This window comes from Diceros bicornis, chromosome 24 (assembly GCF_020826845.1).
Source record: "Diceros bicornis minor isolate mBicDic1 chromosome 24, mDicBic1.mat.cur, whole genome shotgun sequence".
In the NCBI taxonomy this organism is placed as follows: domain Eukaryota; kingdom Metazoa; phylum Chordata; class Mammalia; order Perissodactyla; family Rhinocerotidae; genus Diceros; species Diceros bicornis.
In genome coordinates, this window is record NC_080763.1 from 13,148,556 (window position 1) to 13,167,444 (window position 18,889).

The window sequence follows — 18,889 nt, forward strand, 5'->3', positions numbered from 1 at the left end:
TAGGAATTCTCTAAGAGGAGAGAATAGAGAGAATGGAGGAAAAGCAAGGCTGGGAATTTTCTAGATTTGAGGAAAAATATGAATCCTCAGTTTCGGGAAGTACAGAGAGCCTTGAACAGGCTAAATAAAAATAAATTATTGCATAAATACATTGTAGTTAAACAGTAAATCACCAAAGCCAAAAAGAAGAATCTCAAAGGCAACCAGAGGAAAAAGAACAGTAATGTTGACAATAGATTTCTCAACACGGAAAGCCAGAGGGCAATGTAATAGCATCTTCATGTGGCTGGGAGAAAAATAGTTATCAACCTACACTTTGATATCCAGCTGAACTATCATTTTAGAATGAGGCAAAATACTTACATTTTCAGACAAGGACTGAATTTACCTATCACAAACCTCACACAAAAATATATTACAGAAAAACTTAAATGTGGAGAGAAAAATTTTAAAACCTTTGCAAGAAAATATAAAGAATATTTTTGTGATCTCAGGGTGTAAAAGACTTTCTGAAACAGGCCCTAAAAGCAGAAGCCAAACAGAAAAAGATTGATAAATTTGACTACATTAAAGTATTAAACTCTTGTTCAACAAAAGACACCACATACAAAGTTTAAAGACAATCTACTGAAAGATAGTAATTGCAATGCATAAAACTGTTAGGTTAGTATCCAGAATATGAAAAGAACACCAAAAATCACAAACAACCCAATAAAAAATAGACAATGGATATGCAAAAGTAATACACAGAAGGTAAGACTCTTATGGCCAACGAGCGTATGAGAGTCACTCAGTCTTATTAGCAGTCAGGGAAATACCATTAAAACAATAATGATATCAATTTTATACCCATTATTTTCGCAGACATTAAAGTCTGTTAGCACCAGATATTGGAGAGAGTTAGGGAAAATGGAAATTCTTTTATCATGCTGGTGGCAATAAAAACTGTAATTCAGTTTGGAGAACAACTCAGTAGCTATCTATTGAGAATCAAAAGGAGTAATTTCAGTTCTAGGAAAACGTCCCAAAGAAATGCACACATATGTGCAGGAAGAACTACACATGGGTGTTTATCACAGCAATATCTATAATAGGAAAAAAAACAATGGTATTGTCCATAGCAGCCTGACAGATAAATAAGTCACGTTCATGCAGCCAGCAGAACAGTACACAAAGCTACCATGACTGTACTGCATTTGTATCTGTCACCACAGATAAAACACAAAACGTACTGCTGAGTGGAAAAAAAACAAGTTATAAAATGATTCATACATGATTCCAATTTTATAAGAATTAAAAATGTATAAAACAATACTGTATGAATACTAATATGTGTAGTAAAAGTATAAAAACATGAATGTGTGGACTTTAGTGATTAGTTCTGGGGAGGAAGAGATGAAAAAGGGCTGAAGATTGGGCTTTAAATTATGTTTTTAATATGGAAAATTATGTCACATATATGTGTTGTGGATAATGAGTATTTGTTGTATTTTGTTCTTTTGAGTATGTTTGAAATACATTATAATTCAAAATAAAATGTCTCACATGAGCCTGCAAAATCGAAGTACAATATAGCCAAGGGTGATGAGCAGAGGTGACTGGTTACGCAAGAATCTTTCCAGGAGCCAGTCAGGACCGTGAGTTCCAACCTCCCTGGCGAGAGCAAAGGGATGTTGCCTTTTAAATTTGAAATGTTCGTTTGAGGGATTCTGTTGGATTTTCTGCCAACATAGAAATATGGCTTTTGGGATTGGTAAACAAGTAGTGTTTTGGGGTGATGTCAGGTTTTTCGGAATGTTCTGTGTGATCACTAAAGGCAGATTTCAAATGGCGTGTTACAAATGTTGCTAGTCCTCAAGGCACTGGTCTATCAGGTAAGTGAGACCATGGGCTCTGAATTCTTAGTAGATGATTAATAATAAGTGAGGTTTTCCTCGGGTCTAGTATCTAGGCCTTTAGCTCAGGCGCTCTAGTTCCGCAGGTGGATTTGTGGGGTTACTGTAAGTAACAGTAACCACAGGTGGAAAGGAGGCAGGCATCCACTCACGTGACTGTGGCTTGTGGCAAAGAGCACCCAGTGGCCGATGAAGCCTGTGCTGTGGCACCTCTCTCCTCTCCTCTTACGGCTTTCCTGGATCTTTCCCCCTGAAATCTGCCCTCAGTGTAGATTTTAGCCATAGTTCTCATGAATAAATTGTTGGAACGGGAGGAAATTGGCAAAATCATTTCAATCATTTGCAGCCTTTTTAAAGAAGTGACTAAGTGCCAACTAAGTACTTCAAAACCAGTAACACTGGTCAGATGAATTTTCTTACCAGTTAGTATTGGTGAAGCTCTAGACTGTATCTGTTTTATTTAAATAAACTTTTAATTTTAGAGTCATCTTACATTTGCAGAAAGTTGCAAATATAGTACAGAAAGTTCCCAGTTTCCCCTGTTGTTAACATCTTACATTACTATCTAGGCAGTGTTTTTAAGACAATTCTACCTCGTTTGGGGATGTGGACATATTTTATTCACAGACTTGAGACCTCAAAGATTTTGCTGACATGAAAGTGTATGGCAAAATTAAATGGTATTTTATTTATAAAGTAACTAGAAAATAAAAAATTATACCTTAGCAAAATCATGGAAATCTTTTAAAATTACTGACATGCTTGGTGCCTGCTACACGTAAGTACTCAACAAATATTTGTTGAAAGAATGAACAACTGAATGCAGATGCTGTCTCTGTGTATCCTGTTGAGAGCCTCAAGTTCTCATAGCTTTCACAAAAGATCAGATTACTCCATATATAACCGCCTGTCTTAGCCAGGTTGGAATTCTTACTGCTAATGGTTTAAGGCGTAATTCATTCTTAATATCATGGAATCTTGGTGTTTCCTCCATCTCTCATCTTATTATTTTAAACTACCAATAGGTAACATTGAATGCCTATTATTTGCCCTGTGCTCTGCATCATGGTGAATACTAAGTATAAACTTTGGAACTTTTACTTTTTCCTATACCTGTTTCCTTTCTTTTAGACTGTAGATGATGCCTCAGTATCTAAATGAGCAATGCTAGATCCTGTACTATCTTGTCAAAAGAGTTTTGTTTTTCTTGGGATACCAGTATTGGCATTAAACATTATATGGAGGGCCAGCCCCATGGCTTAGTGGTCAAGTGCGCGCGCTCCGCTGCTGGCGGCCCGGGTTCGGATCCTGGGCGCGGACCGACGCACTGCTTCTCTGGCCATGCTGAGGCCGTCTCCCACATACAGCAACTAGAAGGATGTGCAGCTAAGACATACAACTATCTACTGGGGCTTTGGGGAGAAAAAGGAGGAGGATTGGCAATAGATGTTAGCTCAGAGCCGGTCTTCCTCAGCAAAAAGAGGAGGATTAGCATGGATGTTAGCTCAAGGCTGATCTTCCTCACAAAAAAAAACAAAAAACAAAAAAAAACATTATATGGAAAAATCATCTTTGGTAGTGCCTAAGTATACTTTTTAATAGTCTTCAATATGAGTAAAAAGAAGAAATTGGAATGTTTTCATCAAGAAAAATAAAAGTTTTATTTGGAAGGTAGGCTATTCAGCAGTTAATCTTTTTATGTTTTCAGAATTCAGCTGTGGAAATGGTTTTATCAAAACAACTTTCTCTTGATGTTCAAGAAAGCATGAAAAACACTGAAGATGAGCAGAAAGTCAATGAGCTGCAAAATCAACCTTTAGAATTAGATGTTATGTTAAGAAATGAACAGTTAAAAGAGATAGAGGTATGGAAACAAGAAAAACACTGACAACATGATTGCATCATTTATCCAGTGCAATACAATATATTTTAATTACCGAAAACTTGCACAGAGTGAAAAGTCTTATTTAACCTTTGCCTGATGATCAATTTGGCCACTCTATAATTATGTGCTAATCAGTAAGTTGTATAAATCTTTCCATTTAAAAAGTGGAAGAGTTTAATGAACATTAGTCTTCTTTCACTTTCACAAAGTTCCTAAAAACTTACTTATTCAGTAACAAAATTTGGAGATTCTGTCTTGTCATCCTTCTTTTTCTTAGCCATATGTCCTTTTATTTTTCCTAATTATCAACATTATGGGGTACTCCTTCTTTGTTTTTACAGCTGTATTTACATAGGTGTATTTATGTGTTTATGTATGTATAGCTATGTTAACTAATCTGAAAGTCTAGTACGTGGCCATGGTTTTAAAAATGGCCCCTACAGTTGTAGCTAAGTTTATGTAACAGTAAACATGTATCTAAAACAAGAAAAAGAGATGATGCATGTAAATAATAAAAAAATAAGATAAATCTTCCTTTAGACATTGCAGAAACTTTGAACACAATAGGGTGATCTAATTGCTATTAAATGCTAGACCAGTGGTGAGTTCTAGTTAGATTTTGACATGATTCTAGTGAAAAATCTTTTAAATGTCAGGACCTTAGTTTCTCTGTGTACAAGTGAAATATTTAAAGCATCTTCTTGGGACAGAATGTGCTGTTGGAAGGAAAAGAAAATGAGTGAATGAGTGTATATTTACTGATTTTCTTGACTTATTTGTAGAAATTATATACCCAGTTAGAAGCAAAGAAGGCAGCCATTGAACCACTGGAACAAACTGAAGACCTCAACGAAACAGAAATAAGTGCCTCAGTTCTCCCCAGTACAAGCTTTTCAGTGCACCACTTGGACCATCTGCTTCAGGCGCTTATTACTTTGAAGAAAAATAAAGAAAGCCAATGTTGTCTCCTTAAAGATTTTCAGGAACACCTCACTGCAGTTGAATCCTTAATGAAAGCCTTGTTGACGGAAAAGGACAGTCTAAAAGTGTAAGTATAATAATTTAGGACTTGCATTCATTCATTTTGTTCAAGCACAGCCTCCACTACTTTGGACAGGCCCAGGGTTTTAAGAGTTTATACTATAAAAGGATATAATGATTTTAATACTACAATATGAAAATTAATTCTATATGGAAGCCATTTAAGAAAACTCTGTTGGTTTCATGCAAAAAATTTTATTATTTATGTGAATTTTACAGTTAAATTTTATAAATTAATTTATTAAACAATTAATTCATGCTATAAATATCTGCAAAATAGATTTGAGTTCTATGGAATTCAGTATTCTTTTTGTCAAGAATTTATCCTCAACTGTGGGGGTGGAGAGAAACATTATGTATACAATTGTTTAGTATCAGTATAGTTTATTTTTTTATTTTTTTTTATTATTATTTTTTTTGTGTGAGGAGGACCAGTCCTGAGCTAACATCTATGCCAATCCTCCTCTTTTTGCTGAGGAAGATTGGCCCTGGGCTAACATCCATGCCCATCTTCCTCTACTTTATATGGGATGCCGCCACAGCATGGCTTAACAAGCGGTGTGTCGGTGCTCGCCCGGGATCCAAACCGGCGAACTCGGGGCCGCTGCAGGGGAGCGCGCGCACTTAACCGTTTGCACCACCGGGCCAGCCCCAATATCAGCATAGTTTAAATCGTTTGGAACATATATGTATTGTAGTGGTTTCTTTAAAAATATGTGCATTCCTTTTGGCTTTAATTGATGGCAAATGGTTGTAGATATAGTCTTAATATGTAAAACACTTTCTCTTTCCTAAAGAGGTTTATTTTATATTTACGTCTAAATGGGATTTACTTTCAATGATATCCCTTGAGGAAACAATTTTATATTCAAAATATTAGCCTGATGATTACGCTTTCTTAGTCAATATCTGTATGATTATTGTTGGAAAAACGATAACAAAGGGATTGGATGTTGTGGTAATTTCTCTTAGTCCTAGACTAACCTTTATGCAAGGTTCTGATTTTTATTTTAAGGACAGAGTACTCTTATAGACAATCTAATCTTTTCTTCTGTGAATTCGAAGTAGAATTAATTTCTTTTAATGACCTCTAACTGCATGTTGATGTATAATAGATATTAACAAGCTCCATTTTTTTTCTTTTTCTAGGGGATCACTGGACAGTGCAACCTATCTGGACAAAATTAAAAAATTCCTCACATCAATAGAAAAAGAGAAATGTTCTTTAAGCAAGATGAAAATTGAATGGGAAAATTTATCAAACTGTCTGACTGACATGGATAAGAAGATGTTGGAAAGCCAGATCAAGCAGCTTGAACATGGTTGGGAACAAGTGGAACAACTGATCCAAAAGAAGTATACTCAACAAGTAGTGGAACACGATGAATTTACATTTCTCATGAGTAAGATCCAAGACCTTGAGATTTCTCTGCAGCAGCAGCAGCAGCAGTGTTTACAGTTAAGACTGAACTCTCCAGAACAGGAAGGGAACCTAAGCTTAATTGACTTGGCCACTGAACTCCAGACTATCAAGCATAGATTTTCTGTTTTAAAGGGGCGAGCTGAACTTCAGATGAAGAGGATTTGGGGAGAAAAAGAAAAGAAGATTTTGGAAGATGCAATAAATAATTTGCAGCAGCACTTGGAAGCATTGGAGCCGTTAAACATAGAGGTGGAAAATCAGATCAAGAAGTGTGACGTAAGGACCAAGGTGAAGCAGACTGTCTTATGGGTCAAGAATCTGTTAGGCGAACTCATTCCTACCATTCCTCTTCTCCCAGATGACATTCTTTTGCAGATCAGAAAATGCAAAGTGATGCACGATGGCATTCTGGATAAGCAGCAGGCTGTGGAGTCGTTGGTTGAAGAGGTCAAAGATAACATTCCTAACCTTACAGCACATGAAAGCAATGATTTAAATAACCTCCTACAGAACTTACAAAATCGATACCAAATGCTAGTTTTAAAATCAACTCAAAGATCACAGCAATTAGAATTTGAATTGGAAGAAAGAAGCAAATTTCTTGCAGTAATAGAGAAGGTTCAGCGTTCACTTCACGGAAACGAAACACTGATAATTCCCAAAATGGAAACAGCCTCAACAGAAGCTGAACTGGAACATCAGTGTGTCACCTTGACGACTTCTCAGAAGGAACTGCAAGAAATTGACAGTATAATCTCAGCACATCTTCAGGAACTGACGAACATCTATAAGGATCTAAGTGTGTTTGAAAAATTATTTTTGGATGATCAATTGAAAAATCTTAAGACTAGAGCCAACAGAACACAAAGATTCATTCATAACAAATGTAATGAAGTAGAACACAAGATAAATTTTTACAGAGAATTCCATGAAAAAACATCTGTGCTTCAGCAGGAGGTTGATAATATACAGCACAATGAACTGCTACTAAATCAAGAAGTAAATCAAGATGTTAAAGAGGAGTTCTATCATCTCAAAGACCGACTCACTGGTATTCAATCTAGTATCTTACAAGTATTGAAACTTAAAGAAGCGTTTGACTGTGTAGGACTAAACTGGGATTGTTCGCAACTTGACCAGTTACAAACCCTAGTATTTGAAAAAGAAAAGGAACTTGAAGGAAAAATTAGGCAGTTGGACACATTTGTGGAAGAACATGGCAAATATCAAACATCATTAAGTAAATTGAGGGCTATGGATTTGCAAATTAAGAAAAGGGCTGAAGCAGTACTAAAAACACCTTATACTTCACCAGAAAGCAATCTGCTCACTGCTCAGATTTTGAATCAGAGAATCGAGAAAGCCATGTGCTTGTATCATGAGATAATAAAGAAATTAAGTGAAAATAAAGCCTTTGATGACTCATTCAAAGAGAAAGAAATACTACAAATAAAACTGTATGTAGAAGAAAATGATAAGTTACACACGGTTCTCCAAAACATAGTATTAGAATTCCAACCGAAAGAAATGGATGAAAAGAATTTTCAGGACAAACTGGAAAATTCCTTACATGTTTTAAATCAGATAAAATCTCAATTACAGCAGCCTTTACTTATAAATTTGAAAACTGAACATATTCAAAGTGAAAAGGATAACTGTGAAGTGTTTCAAGAACAAGTTCAGGCAGAAATGGATAGCATTAAGGCTGTGACTGTTACTGAGAAGCAAAGAGAAGAAAACTCTTCTGAAGTGAGTGATATGGAGAACAAATTACGTGACGTTGAAGATCTTCACATGCAGCTTAACGCAAGCATTGATTTGCGCACAGTAAGTTTTTTTTAATTAACTAGTTAAAGCATTTATTTTTATTTCCTGATTTTATGTTTTAATCTAGTTAATATCTACACTTCTCAAGAAGTTACAGGTTCTACAGGAAAATTCTCTCCAGGAGAATAGCCATTTAAAAAAATTGCAATGGGCCAGTTTGTAATCTTGACTCATTCTACGTCTAAATACAGTGCCTTATGGTTTGGAAAAAGATGAATTTGACACCTTTCTTTCTATGTCCCTTGTTGCATCTGTTGAGCTCAGAACAAAGTTTGGGGCTTTTTTTGTTTGTTTCTTAGAAAGAGTAGAGCATAGTGGAAGAAATAGGGTATAGAGAAAAGAACACAAAATAATAACTCCACATTTATTTAGAACTTACAGTGTGCTGAACACCTTACCTTTAATCATCACAATAACTCTGTGAGGTGGGTGCTATTATTAGCCCCATTTTAAAATAAGGAAATTAAAGTTCAGAAACATTAATTTTCTTAGGATATTGAAACAGTAATCAGTTGAGGATTGAAACAGGATTCCAGTTGAGATCTGTCTGATTATAGAGGAGGGTCATCAAATTAAGGCCCATGGGCCAAATCTACCCACAGTGCCTGATTTTATAAATAAAGTTTTATTGGAACACAGCCGTGCCCATCCCTTTACGGATTGTCTACGGATGCTGTCATGCTACAACAGGATGGTTGAGTCCTTGTGATAGTCCAGATGGCCTGCAAAGCCTAAAATATTTAATCTGACCCTTTACAGGAAAAGTTTGCTGACCTCTGTTGCAGAGCAACTCCAACATACTCCTCCCTTTCCTGCAATAATAGGGTAGATATCTTAGGCATCATTGGGACACACTGTGCATAATATAATGCCTTTTACTGTGTTTTCAGAATTGTCACATTAAATGTATAGAATGGGGAAATTAACTCCATTCTTTAATTCAAAAAGTTATTAGATAATATATTTGAAATGTTTGGCTAGGGATAAATGCTATTGAAATATAAAGTCATGTTATGAACCCTAATGTGTTCTTTAAATTGGTACTTTACAAATGTGGAGTAAATTGAGTACTTTTCTATTTGAGTTGAATACAGTTTCAAGAAACAATGTACATAAGCCCCCAAAATAATATGATTAGAACTGGAATAGAAGAGACCTTAAAAACTTATTTAGTTCAACTGTTTGTTATTTCAATGAGAAGACAGATCTGGAAACATTAAGTGCTGTGTTCAAAACTAAAGTTAGTGGCAGAGCCATTATTTAAAAGCACAAAAGGTCTGGGGTTTTTATTTGTTTTCTGGTCATTTTTTTCTTTTCATTTTTTCCCACAAATATTGATTAAGGTTATATACATTAAATATATACAGTTGTTTTACTTAATTCATAATCTAATACAAGAGTTTTAGAGCAGAAACATGCATCATTAGACATGATTCATTAGATGTGTTTTTGAATTTAGATTAGATTTCTTAGTACATCTGGAAACAATTTTTCTTTATGCAAACAAAGTTATTCATTTTTAAATACCAGTATAGTATTGTCAAACTAAAAGTAGAAGATGCCAACTCTTATAAGACCCAGAGATATATTATGAATGCACCACAAAAATTCAAGAATGACAAAAATCCCAAAAGTTTGACAATTTCATCACAGCATTCAATCTCCTGTTCACCAGAATGTCTTGAATGATGCTTATGAAAATACGACACGCTATGATGAAGCAGTCACCAGGGCGGTGGGGATCATCACTGCCCTTGAAGCCATCTTTGCATCCCAGAGGGTAGACCTTGTTAATCCAGAAAAATCACTAGAGATGCCTCGCTGGAAGCAGGAGGAATTGGAATCCACAATAGCAGTCATCCAGGACCTCACCGAGAAACTGGGGACTATATCTAGCCCTGAAGCCAAACAACAACTTCAGTGTACTTTACAGGAATTAGTTTCTAAAAACTCAGCCATGAGGGAGACAGCCAAAGGAAAGGAAGCTGAAATAGAAAGGTAGGTTCTTCTTTCTAAAGGTAATGCTTTAAGAACAAAATATAGATTTTTAAAATATAATTAACATGTACACATTAGAAATAATTTGGAAAATATGGAAAAGTAAAAAAAAAATCACTATCTACAGAAAACCATAGCAAATATTTTATTGTATTTATTTAATTTTTTTCTTATTTAATATTGAGTACATACAATAGAATGTTTATAAAAATCTGCATATGGTATAAATCATAATGTTAAAACAAACAGCTTTGTACCCAAAGGTTCAAAGGTAACTATCATGGCTTTTGAATTCTCTTATGTGTTCCTTCCCTCTCCATTCAGAAGTAACTATCATCCTAAATTTTTTATTTACCATTTCCTTGCTTTTAAAAATATTTTTACTATGTGTTTGTGTCCCGTTTTCATGTATGTGTATTATTCTGTGACTTCATTTTTTTCAAACTCATCATTATGATCCTGAAGTTTATTCACGTTCTTGTCTGTAGTAAAATTCAGTCACCCGATTATTGGTAGACATTTGAGTTGTTTCTAGTTTTCATGTTCACAAGCAGTGCTACTAGGAACATTTTTAAATGCAAGAGCTTCCCTTGGGTATATATGTGTCTAGGATTGTGATTGCCAGGTCGAAAGGTGTGCATACCTTAAATTTTTCATTCCAAATCATTTTACCGCTTTCTGCTCAAACCAGCAGCATGTTGGTGTTCCCATTGTCCCATATGCTCGCCAACACTTGATGTTGTGAGATTTAATTTTTGCCAGTCTAATGGTTGAGGGGTAATATTTCATTGTGGCTTTCATTTGCATCTCTATTATTGCTAATGAATTTGAATCTCTTTTTTGAATACTTCTTGGTCATTCATATTTCCTCTTCTGAAAAATGCCTGTTTAAGCCTTTACCTAGTTTTTATTGGGTTGTTCATCTTTTTCTTATTGATTTGTAGGGATTTATTCTATATTTTGGAGGCTGGTCCTTTGTGGCTATATGTGTTACAAATATCTTTACAGAGGGGGTCTCCTATTAAACACCCACCATGAGGTGAGCCCCAGGCTTTCTCCTCTGTCCCCAGCATTCCAGGAGAAGGTCAACAAAACTGAAACTTGGCAAATGCCCTCCAATTGAAAAACTGGCCCTGGCTTATTTCGCTGTATTTCCACTTTTACATAGTTTGAGGCCTCTGAATATTCCTTAATTCCTTGCCAGCTTATTATTGTGTTTTAAGAATTAAAAAACAGGGCCAGCCCCGTGGCTTGGGTGCGCGCGCTCCGCTGCTGGCGACCCGGGTTCAGATCCCAGGCACGCACCGACACACCGCTTCTCCGGCCATGCTGAGGCCACGTCCCACATGCAGCAGCTAGAAGGATATGCAGCTATGACATGCAACCATCTACTGGGGCTTTGGGGGGAAAAAAAATAAATAAATAAAATCCTAAAAAAAAAAAAGAATTAAAAAATATATATATTTGATACTGACTTTTTCATTGTTTTCAGTGTGGGATTTAGGCTATATCTATTTTATATACATAATTTTATTCATAGTGTTTTTTAATATATCACAGAATTATGCCATATAAGAAATATGCTGCTTTTCCTTTACTTTGAACATGAGTTCTATTCTTTATTGTACCAAAAACCTCGTAAAAGTAATTTTAATTGCTATATAATATTTTATAAAATGGATTGTTGTAATTTATGTAACTATAGCTTTTGCTATACATAAAGTGTGTTCCAATTTTTCCATTTTAATTAATAGTCTGATAAGTTAAAAGATCTTACTGTGCCAAAGGTTTTTTTCGGGTTTAGGATAAATTCCTTATATTAGGATTAATTCCTTAAGATAAGTTGGAGAAGTTGAATTAATGCGTCAAAAGATATGAGCATGTTTAATGCTAACTGGTTTTCTACAAGAATTGTACCAATTTAACACCTCATTAGCAGTGTTCAAGAATGCAGTTTTCTAAGTTAGGTGTTTTGAGAAGTCTTGTCTGCCTGTTCAAGTTTGCATTAAAGTCTGATGCAAATCCCTGTAAGGAGGAGGTAGTCAATAAAAATTTGTTGAAATACATTGAACAACAAAAAGAAATTACATTTTGGTTTTTATTAAGTGTTCAAAATTCATTCTGGAAAGTTCAGAGTTTATTGCACTAAATATAATTTAATATCACTTTTTTTTCTAACTGTGCCTCACTAGGTGTCTCGAGAATTACAAATGCTACAGAAAAATTAAAGAGGAAATTTACACTAACCTCGGCCAAATGGAGACGGTTCTTGGGCAGTCCATGTCCCCGTTGCCAGTGTCTTACAAAGAAGCTTTAGAACGCTTGGAACAGAGCAAGGTAAGAGTGTTTGCAAATCTCCAGTAAGACTGTGTGCAAAAAATTGGCAGAAAGAGCAGGTGGACGCAGCAGGGAATGTGCCTCTGTTATGACCCACAGAAATCTATAATCTGAGTGGTACACTGAGGAAAATTTCTCAAACGAAAAGCCAAGGGGAAAAATGGAGCAATGGTTCTGAGAGATTTAATCAGTCGGGTTCACAGGACGGTCCTCTCCCCAGTAACATACTGTCCTTGTTGATCACTATTTATAAGCCTTTACCCTTCATATTATTTTGTCGGATGTTGCTGGATCAATGACAGAGAATTTAGTGCAACTCTCATAAGTGCTAGATTCTGGTTACTTCTTATACTCTATTACAAAGCAATTTTAATTTTTGCTTACTTTCATCTGTTAGAATTTATGGTATTATGTTATTAGGACTTGGATGAGAACATTCTAAATCACCTGTGCTTAACACCCACCCTAAAACAAACAAACACAAAAGAAAAAACCTAAATAATGCGTTGGTGGTTGATGCAGTAAGTATTGTACAAATAAATACCTAGTAAAATATGAGACTTACATTAAAATGACAAAATAAACTTGTAGAATATTTACCTTTGAAAACACATTCTTACTTGGAAAAGTTAGTTAATGGGACATTATTTGTCCCCATAGTTCCAAATTCACGTGCAGTACAATAGTACATAGATAATTCTCATTTGTCTCAAATTGGCTTCCAAGAGGACTAAAAAATGGATCGTGTAACACTTATGGATGATTTAAAATTATTAAGTGTTCAAGATTTAAAATAGTTTATAAGTTTCAGAAAAATTAATAGACATTATATCCTTCCTATTCCTTTTCTTTTCTTTCTTAAGGCCTTGGTGTCAAATCTTGTATCAACCAAAGAAGAGCTGATGAAACTACGACAGGTCCTCAGACACTTGAGGCCCACGTGCACAGACAGTGATGGCGTATGTCTGTTCAGAACAGTGTCGGCCCTCTGGGAGAAATGGCTGAGTTTGCTGGAAGCTGCTAAAGAGTGGGAAATGTGGTGTGAAGAACTTAAGCAGGAGTGGAAATTTGTCAGTGAAGAAGTAAGTACTTCATTTTCAACAGTCAAACCATATAGTTTCCTTACAAATGTCGTTTAAACTGTTTGATTACTTTCATTTTGTTTTTATATAAAACAAGTCCTCCACCTGTACCATTTGTTTATATCACATATACATAACACAAAAATGTTTATAGAGGTCAGTTCTCAGTAAAATAATCTCCAAGAAATGATTCAAATTCTTTCACATTTTTCTTTTTGGTATCAGAGCATTCTTATAAATAAGTGACTACTTGCTCATTCGATATTGTGCAGGTAAGTTAAACCCCTCTTAAAAATAATGGTCTCCACTTTACACTAAAGGTTAGAATTAGGTGATGATTATAATAAACAACTGTAAATGGAAAACCTCTAGTCTTTTCCTTCCTATGTGGGGAAAATCTGGTTCTTCCCTACTGTGTTTTTCTTTCCTGTACATCAACTTTACCTTTATGGGGAACACTTCACTTCTGACACTTCTGGTCACCAAATGTGTGGAGGTTTTTGCCCACACCAACAAGCAATTCTTGGGTATTAGCTGAGTGTCCTACAGTTTACCTCGATTCTGACACTAACTGCCTGGACTGTCCCCTGCCACTTGAGACGCCCCTTGCAAGTCCAGGTTATCATCTGTGCTTCTGACCAACTGACTACAGATGAGCGATGTCAATGACCCCCTCCTCAGGTTCAATTAACGTGCTACAGCAGCTCACAGAACTCAGGGAAACACTCATGTTTACCAGTTTATTAAAGGATGTGATAAAGGATACAGATGAACAGCCAGATGGAGGAGATGCGTAGGGCAAGGTATGTGGGAAGGGGTGCAGAGCTTCCATGCCGTTTCCTGGCACTCCACTCTCCCAGCACCTCCATGTTTTTGTCAACCGGGAAGATCTCCGAACCCCATACTTTAGGGATGTTATGGAGGCTTCATCACATAGGCATGATCGATCATTAATTCTGTTTTCAGCTCTTCTCCCCTCTCAAGAGAATGAGTGCGGGACTGAAAATTTCAAGCTTCTAAGCATGGCTTCGTTTTTCCAGTGACTAGTCCTAATCCAGGAGCCCAACCAGAGTCAGTTCATTAGAACAAAAGACACTCTTGTCACCCAGGAAATTACAAGGGTTTCAGGAGCCCTGTATCAGGGACGGAGGTCAAAGACCAATATTAGAACAAGAGATGCTCCTGTGTTCTTATCACTTAGGAAATTACAAGGGTTTTAGAAGCTCTGTGCCAGGAATTGGGGCAGATACCAATAGTATATATTTTCTATTATCTCACACCAACTAATTTTGAAATTAACTGTAATTGTTAACCATGGAAATTAACTACAATTGTTAAATATGGACCTAAAAATATGTTTGATGTTCTTTTCGAAAACTGTCTCAGAGAAAACCTCCATAATATATGTCAATCACAGATGTTAATTTCACCATAGTTCAGGGCTTAGGTATCACATATATTTAGAAAGAAAATTTTAAATAGTATAAAATTATCTTGGGGTATTCTTTAATCTTTCCAAAGGACCAGGTATAAATGAGGTACAAATCAAAACATCAAATGAAAACCCTTCTCTTTTGTTCATGTCAAAATTCCTGCTGAATTTACCTAAGACAGAAACATAATGAATTAATATTTGATCGGAGGTAGGTCACATGCTTTGGGATTTAAATGTTTAGCGCTGTCATATTTTCCTGCTTAAAACTTGATATTCTTGAATATCATTTTGGTGGTGCTGGTGAGGTTTGGTTAGTAAATGTCTCTTGAATGTTAAAACTCTAAGAAACTTGGTAAATTATACTTTTAGCAGGGCTGCAAGCATCCAGTTCTTTCCCATCCGCAGAGGCACTGTGTCTTGGGTTCCTACAGTGGGCTGTATGCTGTGCTGAGAAGGCAATTCACGCATGATGCCACTGAATCCTTGCATTGCCCTTAGAAGTTAACTGTGATTACCATTTTATTGATGGGGAAACGGAGGCACTGAGAGATTTAAGTTGGCACAAGACCTCCCAGCTAGTGATTGGGCTGGGGCTGTGGGCTGGAGCCCCGTCTATTTTACTCACTGCTATAACTTTAGAATACAACAGGGCCTTGCGCTTAGTAAATATTTGTTGAGAGACCACTCTTATTCAAACCCAGGTCTAGGCTGATGCTAAATTTTTGTTCTTTTTATTTTGTTACATTGTCTCTCTATTGCTATATACTCATTTGCAACTACATTTTATGAATTCAGACCCCATTCATTTAGAACTTTGTAATTATTCATACAAGCATTTGACAATATCTGCTAACAAAGTGTTTCAAAGAGAGTGCAAACAATATATCCTCATGTAATAACAGTAACAACTGCTACTGAAACTTTTTGGAGTGCTCACTGTGTGTCAGGCATCGTTCTAAGCTCTTTACAGGTATGATCTTATTTGTCCTCACAAGAATCCGACAAGGGAGATATTTTTATTATCTTCATTCCATAGGTGAGGAAACTGAGACCCAGTGAGACTGAATGACTTGCCCAAATTCACAAGTGAGTGGTAGAAAAAGATCCAAACTTATACTTTGATGTTTAACCACTAAATTGTCAACTTAAATGATATTTACACACATCAAATCAATGTAAGAGTTTACAATAGCTCTTAGTCATTGAAGAAAAATTACATGGTTTAAAGACCTTTACGTACAAGATTCTGTTAGCGTGGTTGGTGCTTTTGTATGTGACAAAGTGAATTGCTGTTTTTAAAATGTGTATAGTAATACAATAATCCAGTGTCTTCATGGACTAAAGGGTTTGTAGAAATATATTTTTGAAAACTGTTTAAACTCTGTTTAAACTTATAAATTAAAGAAATAAATTTAAATTTTGATTTAACTTTTTTCCCCCCTAAAATCTTAACCTCCCTGTTTTTTAAACAGAATCTGCTTGATTTAGCTATTCATTTCTGGTTATTCAGAATCAACTTGTTATGCTTTTATGATCGTAATGTTAGATCGTAATGCCAGAATAGGGTCATGTCTTCAAAGATAATTGGAGTTGGAAGGCTGGCTTCTTCCCCATGTACTTCCCCATGTACCAAAAGTTTAAAAGTCATGTCTGTATTAGTTCCTATTTCTGCTGGTTACAGGTTTTTTCGTCTCCTTCACTGTGTTTACTTATGGTGCAACTATGGTTCCTTCTCCCTTTTTAGACTCCACTTTATAGTTGACTGTGAACCTAAAAGTTTTATAATGAATTTTATTAGAATTCTGTGTCCCAGGAAAATCATCCAGGAGCTGCAGAGCCTCTTCTGGGTGGAAGAGTGAATATTATTATCTTCATGGCAACTATTTTACTGATTTGGGAGCTGTCTTCACCCTTTTTAGTGTAAAGTTTGTTGGGTTTTGACAAGTGCATTCTGTCACATGACCACCAACAAAATCAAGATTTACAACGTTGCCTTCACCCCATAAATTTCCCTTGTGCCCCTTTGTAGTCAGCCCCTTCCATCACCTCCAGCCCCTAGCAATTCTCTCTAGGTGATGCAAATGTTAATCTGTTTTGCCAGTTCCAGAATGTCTTGTAAATGCACTCGGATAGTTTGTGGCCTTTTGAGTTTGGCTTCTTTTCGCTAAGCATTATGCATGTGAAATTCATTTATGTTGCTGCTTGTATCAATGGTTCGTTTCTTTTTATTCCTGAGTAATTTTCTATTGACGGAGGTATGACAGTTTGCTTATCCACTCACAAGATGAAGAATTGCCTGGCTTTTGAGTAAAATTATTGCCCCAATAAAAATTATTTTTCCTCTTTTTGTTCCCCTCCTTAATCACTTACCAACTTACAATAGAGAGCAGAGCCTGAGCCAGGGGCTTGTAGGCAGGTGGTTTATTTTGGAAAGTTATCCCAGGAAACAGGAGTGAACCTTGGAGAACTGAAACACCAAAGGTCGGAGCCCTTAGTTGCTTTGCTCTTACTGGGTTCTATTGCTACATTTGCCAATTTATGGTTATCACCAGGCACGGAAGTCCCAAGAGATGCTCCGTTAAGTCCGGGTTTACAGACGTAGTTCTTCCACCCCTAGTGTATATTGGAGACCCTAGATGTACAGTTTCCTCTATCAATATAGCAATTCCTTTCTTTGTATGCTGGTTCTCTGACAGAGGTGATGCAAAATGACTCAGTGGAACCTTTATCTCATTCCCTGGTGGAAGTGTAGCTGTCTGCCTGAGAACCAGGACTTCCAACCCAACTGAATTTAGGTTTGAGGTGATGGAAAGCACAAATTCCATAACTGGGTCTCTTGGAGGGGGCTAGTCTACACCTGTACCTATGTAGTCTAGTGATTGGGGACCCAACTGGATCCTGTGGTCCAAGTGGCAGGGCAGCTTATACCACAGCCTGACCCTGCTGCAGTCGGCACCTCTTTGTTTCCAGGCTCCCCTCAACATAGGCAGCATTCTGAGAAATGGAGCTGAGCACTACTCCCAAGTATAGTGTATACTGCCTCCAAAATCCCAGTGGGCGCATCCAGCGCTGTGCCACTTTCTTAGCAATAGAGGTACAAGATTGTCAAACCACTTTATCTTTACCTTGAAGAAGTCCTGGCATGCCCCAGACCATTGGGCCCCTGGAAACTTAATTGATACTGAGGCTCTGGAGTTTTCCACCCTTTGGTACATCTTAGTGGGTATCCTGGACCTTGTTCACCATTTCAGTTAGCATGATATCATAAATGTAGTGGACTGGTGTGATATTCTGTAATGTCGAGATTGCAAGATGCCTGACTCTGTTTGAACATAGAGCAGGAGAGTTAACAACACAGGGAAGAATGTGACAGATGTGTGGTGCAGCCAAGGGGAATGCCAGAGGATTTGAGGAGGGCCATAAGAGGGATCTGATTTTCTGTCTTCACTCTGAGTTCAGGGCTGGTAGAACTCCTGTCTCTAGATATGTGATGTATTAGGTTATGTATTTCTGGGTTCTGCACTTAGCAGTGGTTGATAAATACATGATTAGCTCAGTAATTTGGCTGCTTTCCCTTTGGTGTGGGTGTCAGGGTAATGAAGACTGACTGGACTTACTTTTTTGAGCGTTTAGGAATCAGATGTGAAAGAAAACAGAACTATAGAAAAATTATCCAATAGTTGCCCAACCTCTTATACTTAGTGGGTGCAATTTGGTGGTGCTCATTCTAATACCTCATGGGTATGTTAGGAGAAATAATTGCCTTATGCAAACTGAAATCTGAAGGAGAAAGAAATTATCCATGAAAATATCCAACAGCATTTCCTTCAGCTCATAACAGCAATATTTTATTTTAATCACACATCTACATGATCAATGGCTGGGAACGATGGGATTCTGATAGTGGAGGAATAATATTCCCAGCTATAGAAAGACAAATACTGCTTTGAACTAGGATATAGCATT

At 36.5% G+C, this 18,889-nt stretch overlaps 1 protein-coding gene across 10 annotated transcripts in view; it reads left to right on the forward strand.

Moving 5' to 3' along the window:
• The window catches only part of SYNE2 (spectrin repeat containing nuclear envelope protein 2), a 265,485-nt gene that overhangs the window by 115,126 nt on the left and 131,470 nt on the right, over positions 1–18,889 (forward strand). For all 10 annotated transcript variants that reach the window (XM_058567087.1, XM_058567088.1, XM_058567090.1 and 7 more), the window contains 6 exons: positions 3,604–3,759; positions 4,563–4,828; positions 5,971–8,071; positions 9,747–10,069; positions 12,262–12,406; positions 13,270–13,488. In XM_058567087.1, coding sequence (XP_058423070.1) covers positions 3,604–3,759; positions 4,563–4,828; positions 5,971–8,071; positions 9,747–10,069; positions 12,262–12,406; positions 13,270–13,488 — 3,210 coding nt within the window. The remainder of the gene's footprint in view (positions 1–3,603; positions 3,760–4,562; positions 4,829–5,970; positions 8,072–9,746; positions 10,070–12,261; positions 12,407–13,269; positions 13,489–18,889) is intronic.